Below are 25,316 nucleotides of genomic sequence, written 5' to 3'. Positions count from 1 at the left end.
TTCAGGTTCAATGACGGACCAAATATCAGAAATCCGCAAACTTTCCTGGCGGGAAAAAGTAGAGCTGTTGAGTTTCCTGCCGCGTCCGATGCAATCAAAATCTAAACAGAAAACGTTAGGACTTTCTGTTCGTCCGTCTGCCAAGAGCGTCGATGATTCACATCTGAATCTACACAACTATCAGGATAATAGACTTTATATTCTAGCGAGTCTTCGTCCGTCTCACAGTCGTGTTACAGCGACACCCAGTCACTACCCGATGCATCACACCAGTTCGGGAATCGTTAAAAATCTCTTCGATCCAAAACTTTCGACCAATCAAAAATTCGATCTCTACCTAGCCGAAGAACGGCGACAGAATAAACCCGTCGAGCTCGTAGCGCCATCTGGTATTGGCGGCGGGGTGAATAACAATCGAAACTGTCTCAGAACGAATCATTTAAAATCATGGAAATCTTCTGAAGATCTCAGCAGTAAATCATACGCGGCTTTTCCAGCTAGAAAACATTATAAACTACGATAGATTTGAAATACTCAGTCTCAATACAATACACAACATCGGCTGATTACCTGCTGCTAGTTCCTCAGTCGTGACTTCTATCAACAACAGTGGTCTTAAAATATAAACACTGGTTTTAAGTTGTTTAATAGACTATTGAACTATGATGAGCTTAGACTGGTCTTAAGCTGTTAGATTGGCTATAGAACTATGATGAGCTTAGACTAGTCTTAAGTTGTTAGATTGGCTATAGAACTAAGATGAGCTTAGACTAGTCTTAAGTTGTTAGATTGGCTATAGAACTAAGATGAGCTTAGACTAGTCTTAAGTTGTTAAATAGACTATCGAACTATGATGACCTTAGACTGGTCTTAAGTTGTTAGATTTGCTATAGAACTATGATGAGCTTAGACTGGTCTCAAGTTGTTAGATTGGCTATAGAGCTAAGGAGAGACTTAGACTAGTCTTGAGTCTGAGCCACGACTGTGGCACTGGCCACTGGGTTTATTCCAAGTTCTCAAATTGTTGCTCACATCCTTCAAGTCATAGTTGGTACTCATTAAAGGTCATTTTTAAAGAAAGGCTACTGCTGCATGTGCAATGAATGTCTAATTAGACGGTATCTAGGTACCTTATGAACAGCGCGCTGTATCAGAACAGATCATCTTCAACTATGGTCTATTCTGTTGTTTGAACAGCTTATATAATGATAGCAGGGAATCTCATGATTTTAGATGTGCTGAAGTTGTTGACCTGTGTTTCTAGTTTCCGTCCAAGTGCAATTGATATTTCCGAGATATTTGTGTTATGTATGAGTGATTTATATTTGCTTCAAAATTTTGCGATTCTTGTCGACTTTCCAACGGTTGTGTTAATACTTATGAAATAATTTTTGATAAAAATAAATAATTTATTCTATAATAATTCATGCCTCCCTTGGTAAAAGTCGGGTGTGGAAGTGTTATGTCGAGCGTAGGAGGGTCAGTCGAGCGTAGGAGGGTCAGTCGAGCGCAGGAGGGTCAGTCGAGCGTAGGAGTGTCAGTGTTGCAACGTGATTCTGTGGCGGAACCTGGGCACCTCTACTACGAAACCTAGTAATTTTCTGATGCTGTTTAGATGATGTCGGGTTCACACCCAGTAAATACTGGCACTGATTCTATCCTGATACTAGACAGAGGATGGAACTCAGTAATTCTGCTGAGTAGTAGAGCTGGATGCACGCAGGAAACGAACGAAAAGACAGATTTATCCAAAAAAAAAACAATTTGTTTATCTAACTCTTAATGGCAAACATAGAAATTATAGAAATCTTTTAGCACATCGATTATTTTTGATGCAATTCCATGAATAACATGATCAAAAAGAGTTAATCAATTTATTACCAAGCAAAATTGCTACCAGTCATATTCTATTCTAGTAACGAATTTCCAAATCAATTAGAAAATGAGCAATTAATTTACAAAATCATAACATTCAAAGCCTCTCTATTTCTATATATTACGATACTCTGTTTGTTATTTATCATTTTACCGTGGCTAGCTACTAGCAGTAGATAGAGCCAGCTGCGGTAAGTGAGGATTCACAGGTAGACGTCGTGTTTAACTGAGTTCGGATAATGATCGCACATCGTCACGACAACTGAAAGCATCGCGTGTTTTACGTCGGTCACATGACACGTCAAATAATCGGCTAACACGTCTAAACTCTGTTTCAAATCTTCAGCTACAAGAATAGAAATTATACTGCTAACTAAAACCCTACACCTCTCTAGACTTTGAATACTTAATTGTCAGTCTACCTAAAACCTAGTCATCTACACTTCACATGTGTTCAGGACTTCACCTGAGACATTTTTAATTTTAAATAGTGGATGTGTGAAAGGCTTTGTATATTAATACTCGCACATTTCAAGGTGATACAGTGGAACCTTGATATAACGAACTCAGATACAACGATTCATCGGAAATAACAAATATAAAACTGTCCCATGTTAGAGAATTTAATTGTTTCATACTGGATATAACAAACTATTGGTTATTTTCTGGTCCCGTGAAGTTCGCTGTAACAAGGTTCCACTGTAGTTCGTTTAGAAGCTTGGACTTACCGGACCATTTCAGGATGAATTTCTTTTTCTCTGTATTCCATAAGTCTGATAGAACAGGGTCACCTTTAAACCAAGGTACATCAGTGACTAAATCCCATACATTCTTACGTTCTGCATCTCCACAACCTACAACACCAACACAAGGACATGAGTACAGATATAAATAGAACGACGGTAAGACTTATCCTTATTTGGTAAACTGCTCTCTCAAGTCCTAGCTGAGTATTACCAGTTTATTGGCTTCCAGACAAAAACCCTCCCCTGATTCTCAACTCGGTGAAATGTTTACAGCAGTCTCAACGCTACCGAGTTCCCTGATTCTCAACTCGGTGAAATATTTACAGCAGTCTCAACGCTACCGAGTTCCCTGATTCTCAACTCTGTGAATTATTTACAGCAGTCTCGAGTTATCAAGTAGGGCAGTTTCTTCTAAAACTATTATGATCACTAGAATGCATACCTGTAAATGTCATTAAATCTTTACCCCAAGGAAACTTCACTCGATTACGTGGAATTAACGCTCGTTTCTGCCATTCTTCCTTCTGTAATTCATTGTACAACCAACTACAAAATAAACACGATCAACTTCTAAATCTCAACATGATAAACAACTGTACTATGATTAGTACAACTAAGAGTAACGTACCGATGAGCATCGGACATAGCATCGAATGCAGTCCTCATCCAGGCTTTCTGATAGAAATTATCAGCAGGTTCGGGCGCGTGGTCGTGTGTTAGCATCACGTTATAACGGTGATTCTTATTGAACAATATCTCTTCAATCTGTTCTCTTTTATACTGAATATAATAATAAAATCGAATATCATCAAATATAACTGTTTATAAAGGGTTTATGGCGTAGAAGATTGAGACTAATTTCGAAATGACTTCAGAGAGCAATATCATTTATTGCAAATCTTCGGCCACATTCATTCTCTGACTGAAGTTTCTATTCCTTATCTGATTCAACGATATTGTCAGGTTAAATTCAATTTTAACTTAGCTCTTTACATACGGTTAAAGTAAGTTTAACCAGGAATGGTGGAACCGGATCCTGACATTTTGCTCAAATTAAATAAGTTTCAGGCACCTTCAAAAGCATAGAAGGAGTTATTTAAGAATCAAGCAGGGACCCTGTAGTTTAACCAGGAATGGTGGAACTGGATCCTGATGTAGATGAACTTACATTTTTCATTGGACGAATGTTGATTTTACGACTAGTAATCGCTGGAAGTTTGATGACTTCATCGATAAGATTTGAGTGGTTTAATTTACGACACTGTGTGAACAACGCCGTTTGCAGCAGTGGCGCCACCGCAAGGTCAACATTTTTTAAACTGCGACATCCGGTTGCTAGAATAGTCATAAATCATAGGCTATCATCAATTCTACCATTAGCGAGAGTTTAACAGATAAAGATCTATTACGTTAACAACTTACCTTCGAGATGAGTCAATTTAGGACAATCTATGACAATATCTGTGACTCCGCACTTGTAACAATGAATACAATCTAATGTGTTCGATTCTAACGTCAAAACCTACAACAGAAACAAAACTGAGTATCATCAGCCACAATTCACCATGCAACCTGGGACCCCCTAAATGAGCTATGAATACCTGTACAGTGTCATCCTCTAATCTAGGATCATCTGGATCAGCCGGATGGGCTCCCCTTCGCGTTAATCTTTCAGTCGGTGTAGAATACGGCCTCGAACCCGATGTGTTTCTCTGATTCCTAATATTCGATAAAAAACATCGAGTGAGTGAAACTGAACTATTCTCCGAGCAGCGTACAACAAAACACCAGTAATATTGAAGATTTTACACCGATTCAATGAGGAGTAAAACAAATCTGAAGAATTCTACCAGAAACATCGGGGGCCGGTTGCACAGTCGTGGCTTAGACTTAAGACCAGTCTAAGACCAACTTAGTTCTATAGTCAATCTAACAACTAAGACCAGTCTTAAGAATTAAGACCACTTTCGGACTTAAGTCACGACTGTGCAACTGGCCCCAGACTTTTATCTTCAATATAGTGGGTGTATTACATACACTTCAAAGACTGTGATTTGTCTATTGATAATCAACAAAACTTACTTGTTTTTTCTCTGATTTTCACTCTGATTGTTGTTTGTGTTTGATTGTTTCTGTTGTTGTTGTTGTTGTTTTTGTTGTTGAATATTTCGACTCCTCTGACGAGTCATCGGTCGTCGACTCGCTTCTTCTTTCTTCTGTTTCTGTTTCGATTCTTCCATCGATCGTTTTTTACTGCGCGTCATCCTAGTGCTGCCATCTGGCGATGCCGGTCGGTACTGATTACTGCAGCCCGGTTTCGGTTCTGTATCGACGGGATTACGGGGATTGTCGTCTGCTTGTGATCCTGAACTACACACACCAGTAGCAGCAACAGCACCAGCAGCAGCAGCAGCAGCTGTATTACTCTCACTACTCACTCCTCCCACTGATCTCAGTCTATTCACTCCCGGACCACCGTCCCTGACGTTATTATCATCTTTCGGATCTTTTTTCTTGTAATCGGTCACAAAACGCAGATGTACGCATTGTACATCGTCGGCACCAGCTGCATTTTCCCCGTTCACCTTCTCGACGTGTTGTTGTTGTCGTTCATTGTTATTCGCTGCCAACTCTTCTTCTTCCTCTTTCAACTGTTCGCACATCATGACATCCTTCTCGTCCTGACCCTCATCATCATTATCATCATCTGCAGCAGCAGCAGCAGCAGCTGCAGCCGCTGTACACTCCTGTTTATCTTCATCACTATCATTCACTTTCTCATCAACTTCTTCGACTTTTATTTGTTGCAGTTCATCGCTGATATTTTCATCCTTACATTTGACACGTTCCTCTGCAGCGAACGCATGATCGTCCGTCTGCTGCTGCTGCTGAATCATACTGACACCGCAGCTCTCACAGTTCACAGCGCCCTCTCGCGGCTCCGCGCTGACACTAACATCGTTGGGAATCACCGCAAATTCTTCCCACTGAATAAAATCATCCACGTCATTAAATCTTCGACCTTGACCGGGATTTTGTCGTTGACCGGTTTTTGATGACTCTGGAATTTTAGACCTGGTCGCTTCAATGGAATCTATATCGTTATTGTGATTTGATGCAGCGCTTGACGTAGAGGCACCCGATCCATCTGATGCTCTATTTCCGGATCTGTCTACTGCGCTGGTTCCAGATCCGTCTGCTGCGCTGGTCCCAGATCCGTCTGCTTCACCAGAATTCTGCTTCGAGCGTTTGACGATGCTCCTCTTTTTACCCATCAGTCTTTTACCTTTTCCTTTATACACGACTTTCTTCTTCGGTTGATTGTGATTGAGTTTTTTCTTTTTATTCGATGGTTCGTCGTCGGTCGTGTCTTTATCCGAGTTATACGTGTCCTGCGCCGTGGTCCGTTCCGGTAGCGATTTCTGCCCGGAACTCGTGGCCTTCACTTCCTCGTCTAACGCTTTATTACAGCATCTGCAGCATTTTGCGGCTGCGTTCGCAGGTGCCGAAGATTCGATTTCTTTCTCCGGTTCTTCGTTCGTCGTCGGTTCTTTTGCTTCCTCCTGAACGCTCACCGTTTCCACATCCACATCCATCTCTTCCACGCTGTTATTCGCAACATCGGGGATGTTCTGCTGTGGAACGGGCGCGGCGTTGTTGTCGTCGTTTTGCGGTTGATTATTATTTACAGCCGGAACGGCCATCACCACGGGAACCGGTGCGTTAGCGGCTGCAGCAGCAGCAGCGGCGCCCCCTGGATCTTGATTCGTCATCAGAGCAGACGCGACTCCGAGTCCGGTGCCGGCGCTCAGACCAACTCTACAATCATAAACATATCTATCATAAGGAAGAATTACAGATAATTAGAGTGGAACCTCGTTACAACAAATGTCACGGGACAAAATAATATGTTCATTATAACCAGTAGTTCATTTCATTCAGTTTGACATGATTAAAATTGTCCTATTTGGCACGAATTTATAGGTTTTGTATAAATCGATGTATTGTCATATAGGAGGTTCCACTGTAATTATAAACTCAGTAAGGTATACTGTCAATACCTGCTGCATCCTTTAGGAGGCTCTTTAAACATCTCCCTCAAACTCAAATATTCTAAATGCGGCAAATTGTGAATAGTGAAACACAGAGATTCCAGCGAAATACTGTGACATCGATTCATCATAGCAGCAAGTGTCTCCAATTACGACCATCTACAAAAGATACAACAAATTACTAACCTGAATACGGAACCAGTGGAGAGCATTTCACAACGACTGTGTAGGGATGGAAAGAAAGTAATGTTGGAGAAAGAAAAGAAAGATAAGAACAGAAGGAAAGAAAGAAATAAAAACAGGTTCAGAGTCATTTTTTTTTTTTTTTTTTTTTTTTTTTTTTTTTTTTTTTTTCTTTTCTTTTTCTTTTTTTTTTCTTTTCTTTTTTTTTTTTTTTTTTTTTGTTTTTATTTTTTTTTTTTTTTTTTTTTTTTTTTTTTTTTTTTTTTTTTTTTCTTTTTCTTTTTTTTTTTTTTTTTTTTTTTTTTTTTTTTTTTTTTTTTTTTTTTTTTTTTTTTTTTGAGAGAGAGAGAGAGAGAGAGAGAGAGAGAGAGAAAGAGGAGAGAGATATGGAGAGTTAGGGAGAGATAGAGAGAGAAAGAGTGAGATAGGGAGGGAGAGATACGGAGAGAGGAGAAAGGGAGAGAGAGAGAGGGATGGGGAGAAAAACAGCTATACGTACCAGGCGTCTGCCATCCACCATGTAAATGTAAATGAGGACAATTATTAATGATCAATGTTTTAATCAAACTGAAAACTTGTCCGACGAGTTTCATTCCGGCTGAGTAATCAATCCAGGATGTTCAGTGACATCGGCTAAACCAAAGCTAACAATCTGTTGATTCGTGTATTTCCCTAAAAAATATAAACAGTTCATTAAGTAATAAATGAATTTTGATCTCCTGCAGGGCAACGAAAAGGGTTTCAATACAACGTACCTTTCTGTGGAAACGGATGTTCATAGCCTAATTCTAAAGCTTCTATCGATGGAAATGAAGCCTCAGTCATCGCCAGCGAAAAGAAGAAACTGTCACGAGATAACGATGGTTGCAATAGTAGCTCTTTCATCTAGGAAATAAAACATGAATTCGATCTGATATTCTCTTTCATCCTAGGAAATAAAACATGAATTCGATCTGATATTCTCTTTCATCCTAGGAAATAAAACATGAATTCGATCTGATATTCTCTTTCATCCTAGGAAATAAAACAATTTGATCTAATATTCTAGCGAGCAGGGTTTCATGCAATCAAACCATCTATCATTAGCTATGGATATCTATTTACCTAAGAGCGGCAGTAAGCACTAGATGACCCAGATCGGTTTCTGTCATATTTTTACAAGCAGAAATCAACAATTTTCTCAGATTTCTGAATCCACCTAATTTCCACGTATCCTCAACGACATGTTGGAATAGATTACCTAAAAAACAGCACAAATACAATTTTAAAGATTAAGGAATAAAAAAATTCCCTGATATTCCTCGACTGAACAATTCCCTTATGTTCTCAATGGGAGCTGCTTCTTCTCAAGAGGTTCTTTGTGCCACTCGTCACCAGCAAGAACAACTACTAGATACCAAAAATTTCAATTCCCTGACTTTCAAGAAAAGACCAGAATTCCCCGAATTTTGGTGCAGAGGAAATTAAATCCTGAATTCCCGGATAAATTTAAGAAATTCATCTCTTCGAGAATAAGAAACTTACCAAAGAATGGAACACGAACCAGTTCTAACCGGTTGAGGTTTCTGGAAGCGCCGAGCGACATCGCTAGCGGAACGTATTTCAACGGATGAAGCGGCCCGGCGCAATTCGACATCACGAACGTTTTCAAATTCTGCGCGCGGAAATTCCTGAACGGCTGAAACCCGGTGAACCGTACGAACTGAAGATATAACTCCTGAACGTGATCGAGAATCGGTAGATCGGTCAACGAGATTCCGTGCAGTTGAAGATTCGTGATTCTCGGATTATTCGGAATCGTCATTCGTTTAATCAACGACGGCGGGAAACATTCTCCGGAATTGCGAAACGTATTCAGAATCACGAGACGCGGCATCTGACGTAGAATCGCTTCCAATAGGAACGTGTTATCCAACTCGACGCCGATCAGATTCTTACACGCGTTCAACGACGCGATGATTCCCGGGATGCTCAGTCCGATCTGACCGCGGATCCGACGTTTTAACAACGTCCGCGGGAACAGTCCGTATACGCGTTGTAGATCGGGACATCGCGATAACAATCCGGCTAGACTGTCGTCGTTCATTTTATCGGACATATACCCGAAATATCGGCCCTCGATGAAATTGATCGATTGACAGACGCGTAGATGTAAACAAACAGAATCTCGCAGTCTACGACAAACTCGTTCTAATTTCAATATCTCTTTCAACGGTAAATATTTCAACACTTTACACAAAACTTCCAGCGATAATTTCAAAATGGCGGCATCTTGAACGATGTCATCGACGACGTATGATGAATTAACGCACGAACGTTTACGCGCGGCACGGGTTACCCCGACCCTGACCGGCTCCGAACATCTCTCTTCACCTAATTGTTCATTATCTAATGATTTACGAGTTCTTAATTTCCTCCTGTACTCGATACTCGCTAATTGTTGATCTTCCATGTTTCAGTCCGTATTTTCAGCCAGTGTTTATTGTTTTTTTTGTAGAGTAAGTCCGGATTTTTGAGCCGCTATTTCCGCCTCCCTTCGTTCCTTTTCCCGTTGAATTCGAAGTTTAGCCTCTTCTTCGCGTTTTTTGTACTCGAGCAATTTTTTCGCTTTGAACTCTGGAAAATAAAATGCGACCACATTTTCTTAGTAAACTCTTATAATCAACAGGTCCAGAGAATCCTTGAGGTCGAAATGAAACATTTTCAACGGTTGGGAAAATGTGCTACAACGGATATTTCATTCATTCAGTATTTTTGGAGCGCCCGTATAAAACAGGGGGGAAGAAAATGAAACTTTGATTAATAGTCATCAAATAAAAGCAAAAATCCCTGTAGGCCCTAAGCCGGTATTTCTTGATAACTTTTCAGTTTATCATAATGGATTTGGTAAAAGTGCAGATCCGCACCTCTCGTGATTGACGCAATCTAGGCCTACTGAATGACAGAATCCAGGCTAAAATCTTTCTAGTGAAGATATCTTAAAATTAACCAATGGCATGAAATTGCTGATGACATTTTGAATCTGAAACAATGATATTTAATGTAACTGATTGAACCGTTTATTTATTTACGCGGATCTGCACTTTTACCATGGATTTGACCACAGATAAACTGTTAATCCTATGTCTATAGTATATATAAAATAACTAGGCCCCTATAGACATAGGATTAACAGATTACCGTTTTTACATTACCTACTACAACTCTGATACGAGCCGCTGTGGATTTGACCACTTAAATAATTAAAACAACATAACCTGAACATCAACTGGGCCTCGAGAGATGATATAAATAACGAAATCAATAGAAATAGACGACGAACCTTCAACTTCTTGAGTCATAGGATGTTCAGCGCCGGTGTACCAAATGTGAACGGGAACTATGAATATATCGTAGATTGGTTTACTGAAGAATATACCCAGCGCTACCCCTGATGTGATAAACACAAATTTTTTTTTAGTTTGATCCGAGGACGATTTTAAATAGCGCAGTAAAAATGACATTTTTACAAGAGAGATTTAAGTTTCTCATGGACATTGACTTTTTTAAGGGGTAGAGAATTAAACGACAGTCGGGAGGAGCAGATTTCAGCCGCTACTCGATAATGAATATTGAAGGCTTACGTAGGGAAAATAGACTTTTGCTATTTGGGATTTAATCACTACTCCCCAAAGTGCCTCCACATACCTTCAGCTTGAACTTCAATTAGGTATCGAAGAGACAATTCAATACAATTAACTTTTTATTCAACGCACAAGTTACCGGCATTTTCTCAAGGTCGTTGCGCGATCCAGAACTAGAAATTTTGTTTCGACGGTAATTATGATTTTCATGCCTTCTAATTCAATATTTTAGTAATTGACATGATTTGAACGTTATTCAGTAACATCCTGGTCCCATTTCAAGAGATAATGTGATGAGATTTGAAGGTTGTGAAGCTTTGATTTGAGAAATTGAGAAGTCGTTGATCTGTTGTGGTCTAGTATCTGTCTGTCAGTGTCCGTGTGTCTGTCTGTTACTTGTTGATGTCTGTTGTGACCGTCTCTCAGTCTGTTGTGTGGGGGACCGTCCTGCTGCTGTTAGGCATTGATTGATGTCACTTATTAATTTTGATAGATAATTAGTGAGAGGTGATATCTGATCAGTCAGGCTAATTAAGCCAATTAACAAGACAAGTGATAATTAATCATCTATCAAGTCAATTGCTGTGTCAATCATCTCATCATGTCACACACACACACAGGATTCTAGGTATATATATAACAATATAGCTGTTTGTAGAGATCAAACATTTCAGTGTAATACAGCTATACAGTCAGAGCACTCGAAATTTGTGAAAATGTCTATCGTTAAAGTTATTGTAATGTTGTACGCAGTGTTTCTAGTCGTCGATGGATCACAATCAGTCGTCGGGTTTAATAATACCAGTAATTCAATATCGTGTTCGAATGAAGGTATGCAGGTGGCAGCACCAGCTGGTGTTATTCGTTCGGTCTGTACGGTGTGTTATTGTCGCGAGGGTGAGATCTCCTGTTACGATAAGAAGTGTCCGAGTTTAGAAGGATGTCATCAAGTTGTTTATCCGAAACCTGCCGGAGTTTGCTGTAGTCCGTGTAAGGGTTGTACGTATAAAGGTCGAGATTACGTAAACGATGAAGAATGGACCGATCCTGATGATCCGTGTCGAACGTACACCTGTCTCGCCGGAGTTGTAACATCCAGCGTGAAGAAGTGTTACGCCAAATGCAAGAATCCAGTTTCGAGTCCGGGTACGTGTTGTCCGGTTTGTAGCGGTTGCGAAAGCGACGACGGTTTCACGTATCGCGACGGGGACTATTTCCCGGCGAGTCGTGATAAATGCGTAACGTGTCGATGTACGAACGGTACGAGGGAATGCGGTAAAATCGGTTGCCCGGTTTTAAACTGTCAGCGTCAGTTCTGGAAGCTGTCAGCCGGCGATTGCTGTCCTCATTGCACCGGATCGCGCAGCGTTTTTAAACTCACCGGATTCTGTTTATACCAAACTCACGTTTATCGATCGGGATTAAGCTTCAAACCGGACCGATGCACGACGTGCGAATGTCGCGCGGGTACGATCGTCTGTCGAGTCGATACCTGCCCGATTTTAGACTGCCCCGACGAGGAAATCCTGCCCTCGACCGGAGCTTGTTGTCGTAAATGTCGAGAGAAGAAAACATGTTCGGCGTCGGACGGGAATACCTACGCTCACGGAGTCAAATGGTTGAAATCCGTCTGCAATAATTGCGAATGTAACAACGGAGCGATCGAATGTACGAGACAAAGCTGCGATAATAACCTCGATTGTCCGAAGAATTTCCGACTGCAGAACGTGCGCGGAGAATGCTGCCCGGTGTGCGTCGAGATGGACGCGACGTGTACCGTATTCGGCGACCCGCACTATAAAACATACGACGGAAAGTTGTACGATTTCCAGGGTAAATGTCGTTATACGTTAACGAAACTGTGTGAGGACGACTCGTTTCACGTGATCGTCTCGAATAGAATCCGATCGTCGAATCTTTACTCGTGGACGAAAAACGCTCTCGTTAAAATAAACGGTTCTCAAATTCTATTGGATCAGATGTTGAAAGTGAAAGTTGACGGGAGACGCATCGCGTTGCCGTTTGTCAACAAACGATTATTCGATATTCGTCGCGACGGTCAGGCCGTCGTGGTTACCACTAAAATCGGTATCAAAATAATCTGGGACGGCGACAGCTACCTGGAGGTGAGCGTGCCGGCGTTATTGAAGAAGAAACTCTGCGGATTGTGCGGTAATTATAACGGTATCGAAGCCGATGATTTAACCGGTAGCGACGGTCAGATATATTTCGCCGAGGAGGATTTCGGCGATACGTGGCTGGTCGGTAAGGACCGGAATTGTCGCGGTCCGAAACGTAACGTTATACGCGTGATTAACCCGAATCAGCGATTGTTAGCTCATCAGGAATGCGCGGCGCTTTACGGAAATAGTTTCGCTCGATGTCGACAGAAAATCGACGTACGCGCGTATTATAAAGCTTGCGTAATGGACGTCACTGATTGTCCGGAGAATCAGCAGTGTTCGTGCGAGGCGATGGTCGCTTATTCGCGTTTGTGCGAAAAGGAACTGAACACGTTTCTGAATTGGAGGACGCCGTATTTATGCGGCGCTCCGAAATGTCAGATCGGTGCGGTTTACGACACGTGCGTCTCGGCGTGTCCGGAGACCTGCGCTAATCACGGCGCTAAACGACGTAAATGTAAACGCCCGTGCATCGGCGGCTGTCGCTGTCTGCCCGGACTGGTGCTGCATAAAAACAGGTGCATCCCGATCGACGAGTGCTCGAGTCCGAAAACTAAAAAGAAACCGGCGAACGGTCGACATAAAAAACGTCGACATTCGAACAAACGAAGGAAATCGAATAATAAAAACAAAGCTCGGAATAATAAACGTGAATTGATGAATGACAGCCCTCTGGATAATAATAGTTCATTCAAGTAGAAATTACGAAAAAAGAATTAAGAAGTTTCGAATCATCAAATCCCGCTGTAATAATAATAACCCTCCTTAACTTCATAACTCGATCTGGCATTCTGTAAATATTGTTTCATTAATTTATTGTTTGTTTATTTAGGATTGAATACTGATCAGTGATTGCTGACCGGTGGGAGGGAGAGCTCCGAGAGATGAAGTTTAACGTTCAAACCGTGAAGAATGGCTGTCGTCTCGGTCACCTGACTGAATTTAAACGGAATGTGGAGAATGTTGTAGCGACACCGATGTGTTTATTATACACGAGAGGAGGTCAGAATTATTCCCATTGATAACAATCAGAACAGATTTAGTATCATAAAAAGTGCATGTGTTTTATTGATGTTATTTTCCACGGCAGGTAGCGCTCCTCATTTGACTTTAGACATGTTGAAGAAAATAGAAAGAGTTCCAGCGATTGTACAATTACCGATGACTTTACTGTAAGTTTCAAATCATTTTCTAACTTTATAAACAGTTTTGTAGTTGATTCATTCATTTGAAAATTCTCTATTCATGTTTTTAGGGCAGATCAGAATGAAATAGTCGAAGCAAATGGTGGAGGAATTGGTAAATTTATTAGTATGAAAGTAAGTATCGAACTGAAGAAATGTGTCTTCATCAGATTGTTTATTTTCTTTCTGTATATGTAATTCAATGATTGTATATGTATTTCAGGACAGGATATTGTATTGTTCATTACAAGACCCAACAGCGGTTGTAGCTCCCGGATATAATGATAAAAATGGTGTCAGCATTTGGGGAAGAGGTGGTCGAGTAAGGGTAAGTGTAATAACACTGAAACCTGTGTCATACCCATCTATCCATGCTGTAACCGAAACACTTAACTTAGAATGAAAAAAAGAGTTTGGAAAGGTCTCAAGAATCCTTATGTCTGAGTTTAATATTCCATAAGTGTTCCTGAGGATGACTTTAAGGATACAGTTGAATAAACTACTAGCTCGAGGAAATTTTCAGACTTTTTGTTTCTTATTCTTAATGTGGAACTTGATATTGCTATGGAACCAGTGTTATCCAAGCTGTAATGTAATTTTACTGGTTTATTTGTTTTTCTAGTTGGAACCTGAAGATTATGTTAAAGTACAGGAGATTTTTCAACCAGATTTTTACCAGTGTTTGAGCGATTCTGATGTAAACGAATCGAGTTCACGAAAACGTCTGCAGAAATCACACGAACGAACGATCAACTTTTTAGACATGTGTCTCAGAAAACATCAAGAATCAGAGGTAAGAGAAAACATCTCATACAACTGCTGGGCACGGCTGTGCAAAAGTCTGTCAAAATTAACCTGCAGATAATTTCCATGGTTATAATAACTGACTTGTAACCATCCACTCATAACCAACGTTTGAGCAACTGCAGGCCGTGGCTTTAAGTCATTGCTTTAAGTATTTCATGTTTGATGTTGATGTTTATTTTGTGTGTATTTTCAGAATCTCGATGGTGTAGGAATTTTAGGTGTAATAGTCGGTGGATATGATACTGAAGCTAGAATTCAATCGGCTCGTCAGACTGCTACTAGACCTGTATCAGGTATGTTACTATCCCTATCCTTTGATCTATGTTATATTCCGTTGTTGGAAATGGCAGTGATTTCACGGTATTTCTGTTCAATTATTTCTGTAGGTTTTGTAATAGAAGGTTTTCACAGTTACGGCGGCGATTGTGAATCATTCCAAATTTCTGATGTCAAAGAATTAATGCTCGAGTTCATGGTAAGTATAAGTATTTATTGAGGTTCAAATTCTACTTGGTGTTTTACAGTAGACTCCGTTTATCACAGATTTAATTCATGAAAATGATATTTGTTTTATAGAAATATTTACCCGATGAGAAGCCGAGAGTAATGCACGGTATCTGGAGACCGGACCAGGTCGTGAACGCTGTTGAATGCGGTGTCGATATATTCGATAGTTCATACGCGTACGTAGTCACAGAACGACGCGGTGCGCTGGTGTTCAATCATAACTATAAGAATAAGAACATTTCGAATACACCACAACACGATGATATCGAGAATGGAGATAGTTCAACGCATCAAATAAACCCATTTGAAATAGATCTTAAAGACTCTCGGTTAGTATTAGTTCTACATCAATCCTAGCACATTTTCTAGTCTCCTGACTTGAGAAGTGCTTCATTGAGGGATGAAGAAATTTAAAGAATATTCATATGACGCTTTAATCTTTCTGCGCCCTGATTTAACACGTTGTATATTATTCTATTGTAGGTATTTCGCAGATTTTTCACCGTTGGTTTCTGATTGCGATTGCTATACCTGTCGAACCCACACCAGATCTTACATACATCATCTCATAAATACATCAGAAATGTTAGCTGGAGTTTTACTAATGATGTAAGTCTTACAGAACATAATCAGTTCAAACTTTGAAGATTTTACCGATAACCAAATCTAAAAATACTTTGCTTTGTTATTTTGTAGGCACAATTTTCATCATTATTTCGCATTTTTCGACAGTTTAAGGACAGCACTTCGAGACGAAGAATTTGAATCATTGAAAGCTATAATTGAGCAGCAAATTCCAAAAACTGACACCAACAGTTGACAATTGTAAATTTGTACCTAAATTTTATGCGAAAAATAAAATAAGATATATTCTAAATATTTTGTTGTTTTTGTTGGGTGAGGATTGGAGACAGTTAAGGACCCTTTGATCCTAAGACAATCTGTTGCATGTGGATCCACCCCTCGCTGGCCATCCAATATGTGACTTCTTGCCTAAACCCTAGCAAGCGAGGATGTGACCTAAGTTGGCAATAAAATTGGAGTTGGATACCCTGACTTTTTTTGATGATGTTTGTTCCGATGTGTTGTATTTTATTGGAACAATAAAGCTTGAATTGAATTTTCGGAGCTACCCGCTATGGATGCCCTGATTTGCATGATCTCGGAGTTACCCGCCACTGGCCGCAATTTCATGTATTAGTAGAAAACTAGGAAGAGGTAATTATTTTCTGCTGAGCTGAATACGGGTTGATGGACGGTTTTAATCTCGAGGAAACTCAATTGTTGGGACTTCTATAAGAACTTGTTAATCATTTATCAGTTGCGTGATTGAGATATAAACACGATTAGAATCGAGGAGGGACTGCAAGGACCAATCAATTCAATTCAAAATTTATTTATTTATTTTAATGTAGGCAAAAATCAAATCAAATCATGTCTCGACGATTAGAGGTAAAAGATAGAGAACAGATGTATAGACTGATAATCAGGTCAGTATCACCCCCTCCCACCCACCTCATCAATGCATAGATTATATAGATTGCTGGTTCAACTGTTGTGACTGTGTTGTATATTTATAGTCAACTGTTTTATGACGGACATCAACAAGTTGCTGTGAATCTGAGTAACGTGATTGATGCACATCCGGCGTGTCCTCCGTCTGATCGGCTATTTAAAGTTTTACAGTTAGGATTACGCGCTGAAGAAGCTAGTCAGTATAAACACCATTCATTGCACATTTACCCACCTTAATAGTCATTAGAATGAACTGATTGATTTTGTTTTTCAGGTCAGAATCAATCTAAAATCAAAGGTGAAATTGTTGCTCCCGGATCAGGTATTGATCTCGAATATGAAACTGAAGGTATGACAAAATCTGTTAAATTGTTCTCAAGAGCTTGGTTTTTGTAGATACCAAACTGCACGAGCCATTTACTTCAGTCTTAGTGGGTAACCCAATTCAATTGAATTCCCCTGTGTTAGAATTAAAACCTTATTGGTTAATTCGGCTCTTGGGGTTTAAGTTAAGTAGGTCTGTAAAACCAGCCTTTGAGGTTTTATCAGATCCAGGATTTCTCATCCTCGCTTGCCAGGGGTCCAGTATCACTCCTGAACTCGCTTCCACCAGCGCCCCCTGGCCTCACGAAGCGTGATTTCATTACTGGCGCTGTTGCGCATGACGTCATATATCGATTTGCGAAATACCTCCTTGTTCGGTAAAACGTTTGCTGATTGGTCCATTTAACGGGAAAACCAACAGAAGTCTACTGTCGGTTTGTTACAAGCGCTGTGATTGGTACGACCGGATTCTGGTCGGCTAGTAACGACTCCAACGACTCGTGAGGTCAAGGGGTTCGGGGAACAGCTTTAGCGTAGTGGGTTCGAATCCGTTGACGGGTGAAGATGGGATTTCTATGTAGTTGAATAAATGAATGATTGTATTGTTTTTAGTGTCGACACTTTCCCCGGAACCGGCTCTGTACGAGACGTGTTACGTAACGGCTCATAAAGCGCCGTGTCGTACGGCGGCGTTTCACTATACCGGTCAGCTAATCGCTACCGGCTCAGACGACTCGTCGATCAAGATTCTAGACGTTGAACGAATGCTGGCGAAGAGTACGACACCGGCCGAGGTTATCGCTCAGGAGACTCCGCAACAAGTCATGGAGAATCATCCAGTTATCAGAACTCTATATGATCATAATGGGGTAGGTTAACTATGCATTCATTCACTTCACTTGACCCCGTAATAAATATCAGCAAAGTTTTCAGCCCCCTCAGAGATAATCAGGGGAATTCTGATCCACTTCTTGAAAATTTGGAGAATTTTTGGTGTCTTGTTTCTTCTTGCTGGTGATGAGTGGCACAAGGAACCTCTTGATAAGAAACAGCCCTCACTGAGGATATCTAAAAATTTGATCTGACAGATTTCGTTCAAGGGAAATATCAGGGAATTAAGGATTCCCTGATCTATGATTTATGGAATCGTATATCTGTGTTTTGTAGGAAGTAACGACTTTAGATTTTCACCCAGTTCATCAGATTCTCGTATCAGGAAGTCGCGATTACAGCATTCGATTCTTCGAGTTCTCGAAACCGTCTGTAAAGAAAGCGTATAAGAGTATCCAGGAAGCAGCCGGGGTCCGCTGCGTTAGTTTTCATCCTTCCGGTGATTATTTACTGGCTGGAACTGAAAACCCTACGAGTAAGTAGTTCAACTACAGTTCACCTATAAACACATGTTGAAATATAAAATGGCCAGGAATGAAATGAAGATTTGTTATTATTTTTAGTTCGTTTGTATGATGTGAATACATTCCAGTGTTTTGTCGCTAGTAATCCTAATGATCAACATAAAGAAGCGATCACTGCTGTAAGTATCGGGGGAGGCTCAACCTGTGCTGTGTATTATCTTAATCTTTATCACATTTCCATAAATGCAGACACCTTTAACCCCTTACTGATTGTGTTGTTGCAGGTTAAGTGGAGTCCGAATGCGAATTTGTTCGTCTCATCGTCTAAAGATGGTGATATTAAGATCTGGGACGGCGTCAGTAACAAAGTCGTTCAGAATTTCGAGAAAGCTCACGACGGCAAACCGGTCTGTTCGGTCGTTTTCTCGCGTAATTCTAAGGTTAGTTATGAAGAATCTGAACCTTGTAGTTCTACACTTCTTTCTCTAGGTTTCAAAGATTGAAAATGAACTGATTTTAACTTAACAAAATCAAAATAAGCTAAGAAACTCTGGAAGTTGGTCCTGAATTTGCAGTTCACCTCAATTGAAATCAGTTAATTTCCGATGTTTAACTCTTCATCAAACTTCACTGAGAACTACGGAACTTGATGCTGTTATCTGATATATTTGTAGTATGTATTATCGTGTGGTAAAGATTCACTGGTGAAACTGTGGGAATTATCTACATCACGATGTCTGATGGCGTATACAGGAGCTGGTACTACCGGCAAAATGGAACACAGAACTAACGCTATATTTAACCATACCGAAGACTACGGTACGTTTAACTTAACCAATTATATTTGAAATTACAATCTTTCCTTTCAAGTGCATATTATATTAGCTTCATCAGGTAAACTTAGGAAGATACTCTATGCACTAGTGACATTAACTGGTAAAGCTGACCTACACAGATCTACATTTTTCATCAATTTGATATCTGTGTAAAGTTTAAAGATGTGAATTGATTTTATATTTACAGTATTATTCCCCGATGAAAAGACTGTCAGTTTATGTTCGTGGGATTCGAGAAGCGCTGAGCGTCAGAGACTTCTAAACTTAGGTATGATACAAACTTGACAAACTCCATTTACAGTCAACCCCCGATATACCGCCCTCCCATATACCAGTGTGCGATCTAAGCACTTGTCCGATTGCCCGGGACAAGTATATTCTCATCAGGGCAAATAGGTTTTCATTATCACTTGTCCCCCAGGCTAGTGCAATTTTATGTCACAAAGCTTTTTCCCACTCGATACAACGGATGATAGTGCCACCAATCAGACTGCCTGTGTAGGGCAAGTAGCTTTTGGAGGGGGCAAGCGAAATTTCAGATATGCTTGCCCCCCGGGCAAGTGGCTTTCATTCCTTAGATCGGACCCTGCCGGTTCTCTGATATACCACCATACTCTCTATACCGCCAAAATCAGTCTGCGTCGATGTGGGCCCGTGGTATATCGGGGGTTGACTGTATTTGATTTTAATGATTTAAATGCTATCTATGACTGGATAAATGGGAGTTCATATTATCTCAAATATGACTGTTGTATTGATGTGAATATTTTGTAGGTCACAATGGAATAGTTCGGTGTATCGTTCATTCTCCAGTCGGACCGTCATTCCTAACGTGTAGCGAAGATAACCGAGCTCGATTCTGGCATCGTAAATCCTCCGATAGTTGAACGCACTGTAATCGTGGATAAATGTTGTAAAAACTGCTTAGACTGTGAATGTTTTCTGTACGGAGCGGAATCCATCAGCCGAACGACCGACCGACAGACCGACTAGCCGTGTATTGCCCCTGTGGAGATATTTAATCAGTTGTTTTCATGTCTTCCCCTGCTGTGTAGGCCTAACTGTTTTCAATGTGGTATTTCATTTAGACTTGAACAACTTGAACAACGAAGTAAGATGCATTTATTTGTACAAATTTATCAGAAAAGACTATAATGAATAAAAGATGTGTAAATGTTTTAATTTGTTGTTGCTTTTGGCTTCTGTAGTTTTAAGGGTGATGTCGGTATTTATTCTCTGAGGATTCTTTGGATTTCGCATCAAAATAATTGAAATGAATTTCATTATCTTAAAATGCAGCAATGGTTGATCTTATTTGGTTCGTCTTGTATTCCGAAAAAAATTAATGGTTTAATTCTGCAATAAATGAGGATTCGAACCCAAAGGAGGAGGATGGCAGTATCAGTAATGGCGCTACGCGCGAAGTTTAAGATTGACACGAGCCGAAGTTTTAAATCCGGGTCCATCGTTTAAATCACGGACAATACACACAAGTGCATCGATTTGCTGTGGTAGGATCAACCCGAAGATAATTCCGCAAGTGATAGTTAAAAGATTAAAAGGTTAAAATAGTTAAAAGATTGACTCAGAAATCCAGTTCTAATTGTAATACACAGTCCGTGTCCCCCTCAGCGAGTCCTTGCATCTAAGTAATCCCCTAAAATGCTGCATTTCCACATAATGCTTTTTTTCATCAGCCAATTCGTTGCAAGAAGTTATTGTTATTCGGATAAAAACTACCATTTGGGCCATAACAGCGACAATAATCCCAATTCTAATCCGCACGATCACAGGGTTGGCGATCGCGACCAGGGTGATGTGGAGAGGAGCGGCGGTAGTGCCCCAGACCATTACAGCGCACTTGAACTGGGATTACTTCGCAAACACAATGACGACGAGGAATTTGAGGATGATTTAAAAGAGTCAGTTAAACCTACAGAACCCCATGAAATATACAATGTCCCTCGGGATAAAACCCAGTATAACGAATGGTCGAAGCGGTATAACGAAGAGAAGGCTTTAATGAACAATTTAATTGATTTATTGGAAAAACAAAATAGTAAAGACAGAGGAGGTGGTTCACACGCAGCGAGGACAGGACTGAAAGAAAAATTACACACCAGTAATGACGTAGATGACCACAAGTCGGTGGAGAGTAGTGAAGTGGATCACCACGAAGTGGGTGACCACAAGTCAGTGGATAGTAGTGAAGTGGATGACCATAAGTCAGTGGATAGTAGTGAAGTGGGTGACCACAAGTCAGTGGATAGTAGTGAAGTGGGTGACCACAAGTCAGTGGATAGTAGTGAAGTGGACGACCATAACTCAGTGGATAGTAGTGAAGTGGGTGACCACAAGTCAGTGGATAGTAGTGAAGTGGATGACCATAAGTCAGTGGATAGTAGTGAAGTGGACGACCATAACTCAGTGGATAGTAGTGAAGTGGACGACCATAACTCAGTGGATAGTAGTGAAGTGGGTGACCACAAGTCAGTGGATAGTAGTGAAGTGGACGACCATAAGTCAGTGGATAGTAGTGAAGTGGGTGACCACAAGTCAGTGGATAGTAGTGAAGTGGATGACCACAAATCGGTGGATAGTAGTGAAGTGGATACCCAACAGTCAGTAGATAGAAGTGAAGTTGTTTTCGATGACGAATTTGTTGACGCCACTGCCGCATATTTAACTAATAAAGCAAATATCACACATGTAGCTGGACAAGAGTCAAAACACGAGAAATCTCGATCTAAATCTGAAGATGAAAACATTGAATCTGATCAAATGGGACCAAATTCCACGCCAAAACATTCCATACTTCTCACAGGTGATGGAGAGAATCGACACGAAAAAGCAACTGATACACTTAGAACAAGTTCTGCTGGTATAGTCCCCGTCAATTTCACTGCGGACATTATCTTTCCACCTTTGGATAACGCTGAACACGATAGAGATAAACCGAATGAATGTTCATTGATTGACAGTAAAGGAGATTCTTCATGCGTCGCCGAAAAGAGAATTCCTCTGACACCGACGGATGCAGAAGTAGTCATTGAAAAAACTCTACCCGTTAATGCATTTTTCACTGATCCTACTGAAATCAGGTCGGCGCCTATCACACATCCAGTTTCTACAGAAGCTGATTATGGAGCAGAATATGAGCAAATCATTGATTCGCGGAACCCGTCATCAGTTTCTGATACCAGTGATTCACTGGGAACTACGAACAGTCCGGTAACTTCTATATCTTTACGCACTAAACTAAGCCGGTTCGCGGGTAGTGTTTGGACTGAGTGGGGAAGTTGGGGAAAGTGTGATCGCGACTGTCGATATCACAGACAACAAACACGACGAAGATTCTGTTTGAAGTTAGCGGATGATGTTTGTGATGGACACGACACTCAGCGAAGACCCTGTCCATTGTCTCAGTGTAGAGGTATTTACGATTATTGTCAATTCAAAACTGTCCTTTATCTTCCTAATCATATATGAAATGTGTTGATGATTTCGATTTAGCTCAGCCTTCTTGGAATTCATGGGGTGATTGGTCGGGTTGCAGTACCTCATGCGGACCTGGTTTACGAACGCGAAGTCGAAATTGTAGCGATATTTATGATGGTTGTCGCGGCGACTCTTCGGAAATACAGATATGTCAATTCAACCCCTGTCACATCATCCCCGACAGTAAACCAGCGAATAGTAAGAACTTTTTATCACAATGATGATTATCTTGAATATCAATTCCGCAGTAACGTGAAAACTGGTAGTAATTTGTAGATTGACTTTTAGCTTCTCCAGGTACCTTTACCGGTATGAACTAGTAAAAGAGACGCTCGTACTTCTAATCAAGTTAACCTGCAAACTATTATCTGTCTTAAGCCCAACGCACACGGCACTGAAAAAACGTTTTTTTCGGTGCCGTGTGCGTTGGAAGCAAAACACAAAACACCGAACTGAAAAACGTTTTTCACGAGCAAAAAACGTTTTGTGAAAAACATGTTTTCTGTTTCGGCGAAACAAATTTTTTGCCGTATGCGTTGGGCTTTAACGTTTACTGATTTGACACCGGGTTAATACGTGACTCATCTGAAACTCCTCTTGAGTGTCATTTTTCTATGTTGGCATCGATTGCCTCCTCCTCACCGCTCTCAACGTCTACCACCTCTTCATGCGCCATGTTTTCTCCATCTTCCAATGTTTCTACAGGAACATCGACTACAGTTATTTACATGAACGGAACCTGGTCCAGTTGGTCTCAGTGGTCACAATGTTCTGTAACCTGCGGAAAGGGAACGATGTCTCGAAGTCGCACCTGCACGCACCCGGTCACCGGAGAATTCATCATACACTGTTTGGGTTCAAGCACAGAACAGAAATCGTGTCTACTTCAAGCTTGTAATATCGGTATATACGAGTTGTTTCATATTATAGATACTAGAAATCATAAAGAAATTGATCTCAATTTAAAAATGTTTCTTGATTTTTGTTTTAAGGTGCTGTCGATGGTGTGAAGTTAGTGAATGAAGGAGGAGCGGTGCGGTTAGAATGTAAATATCCAGTAAATATGACCCCTGTTGATATGTACTGGATTTCACCGAAAGGACAGAAAATTGATGCGACCTTGACAGATGCTGGGTAGGTGCCATAATCGATAAAAGAGGGCGTATCGCTGATGTATTCGGGCGAGGATTCTGATCTAACAAACATAAGCGTGAGCTTTATTTTCGGTCACCGCAAACCCCGACCTCTCCGTGGATTCAGTATTCACTGACTAACTCACACGACGTATTAATTTTCCATTCATAGATATCGAATCGATGGTAAATTCCTGATAGTCGACCACGTCGAATTATTCGACCAAGGAAGTTATCATTGTATCGTTATTGACAAGGCTGGAGAAATTGAAACGTCTGACAATCCGATCGGTACGTGTAGTGGTGAAATACAGACAAACCAGAACAATCAATTAGTTAGTAGATACAGAAACAGTTTAAATGGAAAAGCTTTTGTGCGGTATGAAAACGCGTGTGTCGATCTCCTAACCCAGAACCAGCAGCTTAACTCCAGAAGTGGTTTTCAATCCTAAGACTGGTGTTTCGTTGTTATATTGACTATAGAATCAAAGTTGTTCATGGACTGGGCCAATCAAGTGGCCCTGGCCTCGGTTGTGGTCACCCCATCCATTCAGCCACGCTGACCAGACGATTAGAGCTATGTATGAATCGACGAGTCGACATGATGATGTGACATATATGACGTCATGACATCAGGGTTTTTGAAAGTTTTTCTGTTAAAGTATTTTTATATTGTAACTGGTTTCAGAGGTTTCGACTTGTAATAGTCAGCCGTGTATGAATAATGGACAGTGTATTGAATTCGGGGATACAGTCGATAAACCATACTTCCATTTCGAATGTAAATGCCAGGCTGGATACCAGGGAGTTTTCTGTGAATCAGGTAAGATCTATCGTGCCGTTTCAGTCCCCTGATTCCCGGTCGATGATTTACATATTTCAACTTGCAGTGATTCCGCGTGAAGTGATAAATTGGGGCGCCGCTATTGGAGGATTCATCGCTATGATGTCTGCTATTGGTTTATGCTGCTACATCAGGTAAAATTCGACTGAATTAAGTTAAAAATTAATAGATAAATTAAATATGTCGAAATTTCGAGTGTTTGAAGTCGTAATTTCTAGTTTTAAGTCGAAGTTTCGACTCAGAAAACAAATCGTATGGCTGTGATATAAATCATATGGTCATATATGGTATATTTTGCTCCTCCGTAAAAACAGTTCTCAATATCAATTTTGCATGATAATGTCCTCATTTTTAGACACAAAAGATCAAAAGATTTTCTACGTGATTACGCAACTGTTGACAACCCTTTGAAAGATCTGAGCGAAAACAGTAAGTGAATGTCGGTATATGGTTAGAAAGATCGGTTCGGCCGGGGTCTTGTTTTTGACGATGTTTAATCTTGTGATTTTAGAATTTTGGGGAGTCATTGACGCTGCCAATTTGTCTGACGACAAGTTACACGAAAGACAAGCAGACGAACAATCTCAAAACCAAAACGAAGTCTTAACGACAGATTTAATAAATGATGGGCAACAGCAGGTAATCAACCTG

General features: G+C 40.5%; 3 protein-coding genes and 1 pseudogene across 4 annotated transcripts; 3 read left to right on the top strand and 1 right to left on the bottom strand.

Annotated features, from left to right (window-relative positions):
- Nucleotides 1–1,752: 1,752 nt before the first annotated feature.
- LOC141908993 (uncharacterized) lies at nucleotides 1,753–10,395 on the bottom strand (annotated as a pseudogene).
- A 235-nt stretch (nucleotides 10,396–10,630) lies between these two features.
- LOC141908985 (queuine tRNA-ribosyltransferase accessory subunit 2-like) lies at nucleotides 10,631–16,010 on the top strand. Its single transcript, XM_074799301.1, has 11 exons — nucleotides 10,631–10,672; nucleotides 13,495–13,664; nucleotides 13,753–13,834; nucleotides 13,918–13,981; nucleotides 14,070–14,174; nucleotides 14,469–14,639; nucleotides 14,847–14,946; nucleotides 15,040–15,128; nucleotides 15,230–15,489; nucleotides 15,644–15,769; nucleotides 15,857–16,010. The coding sequence occupies exons 2-11, from the start codon at nucleotides 13,547–13,549 to the stop codon at nucleotides 15,978–15,980; spliced, it is 1,239 nt and encodes a 412-aa protein (XP_074655402.1). The 5' UTR covers nucleotides 10,631–10,672; nucleotides 13,495–13,546; the 3' UTR covers nucleotides 15,981–16,010.
- Nucleotides 11,196–13,361, top strand: LOC141908425 (BMP-binding endothelial regulator protein-like). Its single transcript, XM_074798473.1, has one exon. The coding sequence runs from the start codon at nucleotides 11,196–11,198 to the stop codon at nucleotides 13,359–13,361; it is 2,166 nt and encodes a 721-aa protein (XP_074654574.1).
- A 322-nt stretch (nucleotides 16,011–16,332) lies between the features above and the next one.
- LOC141908984 (cleavage stimulation factor subunit 1-like) lies at nucleotides 16,333–20,354 on the top strand. Of its 2 annotated transcripts, none has more exons than XM_074799299.1 (11): nucleotides 16,333–16,378; nucleotides 16,576–16,650; nucleotides 16,741–16,871; nucleotides 16,950–17,024; nucleotides 17,612–17,868; nucleotides 18,167–18,365; nucleotides 18,454–18,533; nucleotides 18,639–18,794; nucleotides 19,029–19,173; nucleotides 19,378–19,458; nucleotides 19,965–20,354. In XM_074799299.1, the coding sequence occupies exons 2-11, from the start codon at nucleotides 16,595–16,597 to the stop codon at nucleotides 20,075–20,077; spliced, it is 1,293 nt and encodes a 430-aa protein (XP_074655400.1). In that variant the 5' UTR covers nucleotides 16,333–16,378; nucleotides 16,576–16,594; the 3' UTR covers nucleotides 20,078–20,354. The 2 variants fall into 2 exon arrangements, with proteins under 2 accessions (XP_074655400.1, XP_074655401.1); XM_074799300.1 differs by lacking the exon at nucleotides 16,333–16,378 and adding an exon at nucleotides 16,401–16,480.
- Nucleotides 20,355–25,316: the final 4,962 nt, after the last annotated feature.

Source organism: Tubulanus polymorphus, chromosome 7 (assembly GCF_964204645.1).
Source record: "Tubulanus polymorphus chromosome 7, tnTubPoly1.2, whole genome shotgun sequence".
Lineage (NCBI taxonomy): Eukaryota > Metazoa > Nemertea > Palaeonemertea > Tubulaniformes > Tubulanidae > Tubulanus > Tubulanus polymorphus.
The sequence above is the reverse complement of the archived record's forward strand: the minus strand, read 5'-3'. Positions and strand labels throughout refer to the sequence as shown.

Coding starts and splice junctions, on each gene's coding strand:
- LOC141908425 (XM_074798473.1), top strand. CDS start 11,196: ATGTCTATCGTTAAAGTTATTGTAATGTTGTACGCAGTGTTTCTAGTC.
- LOC141908985 (XM_074799301.1), top strand. CDS start 13,547: ATGAAGTTTAACGTTCAAACCGTGAAGAATGGCTGTCGTCTCGGTCAC. Junction 13,665..13,752: donor TTTATTATACACGAGAGGAG/GTCAGAATTATT, acceptor TTTCCACGGCAG/GTAGCGCTCCTCATTTGACT. Junction 14,640..14,846: donor GAAAACATCAAGAATCAGAG/GTAAGAGAAAAC, acceptor GTGTATTTTCAG/AATCTCGATGGTGTAGGAAT.
- LOC141908984 (XM_074799299.1), top strand. CDS start 16,595: ATGTCTCGACGATTAGAGGTAAAAGATAGAGAACAGATGTATAGACTG. Junction 17,025..17,611: donor TCTCGAATATGAAACTGAAG/GTATGACAAAAT, acceptor TATTGTTTTTAG/TGTCGACACTTTCCCCGGAA. Junction 18,534..18,638: donor ATAAAGAAGCGATCACTGCT/GTAAGTATCGGG, acceptor GTGTTGTTGCAG/GTTAAGTGGAGTCCGAATGC.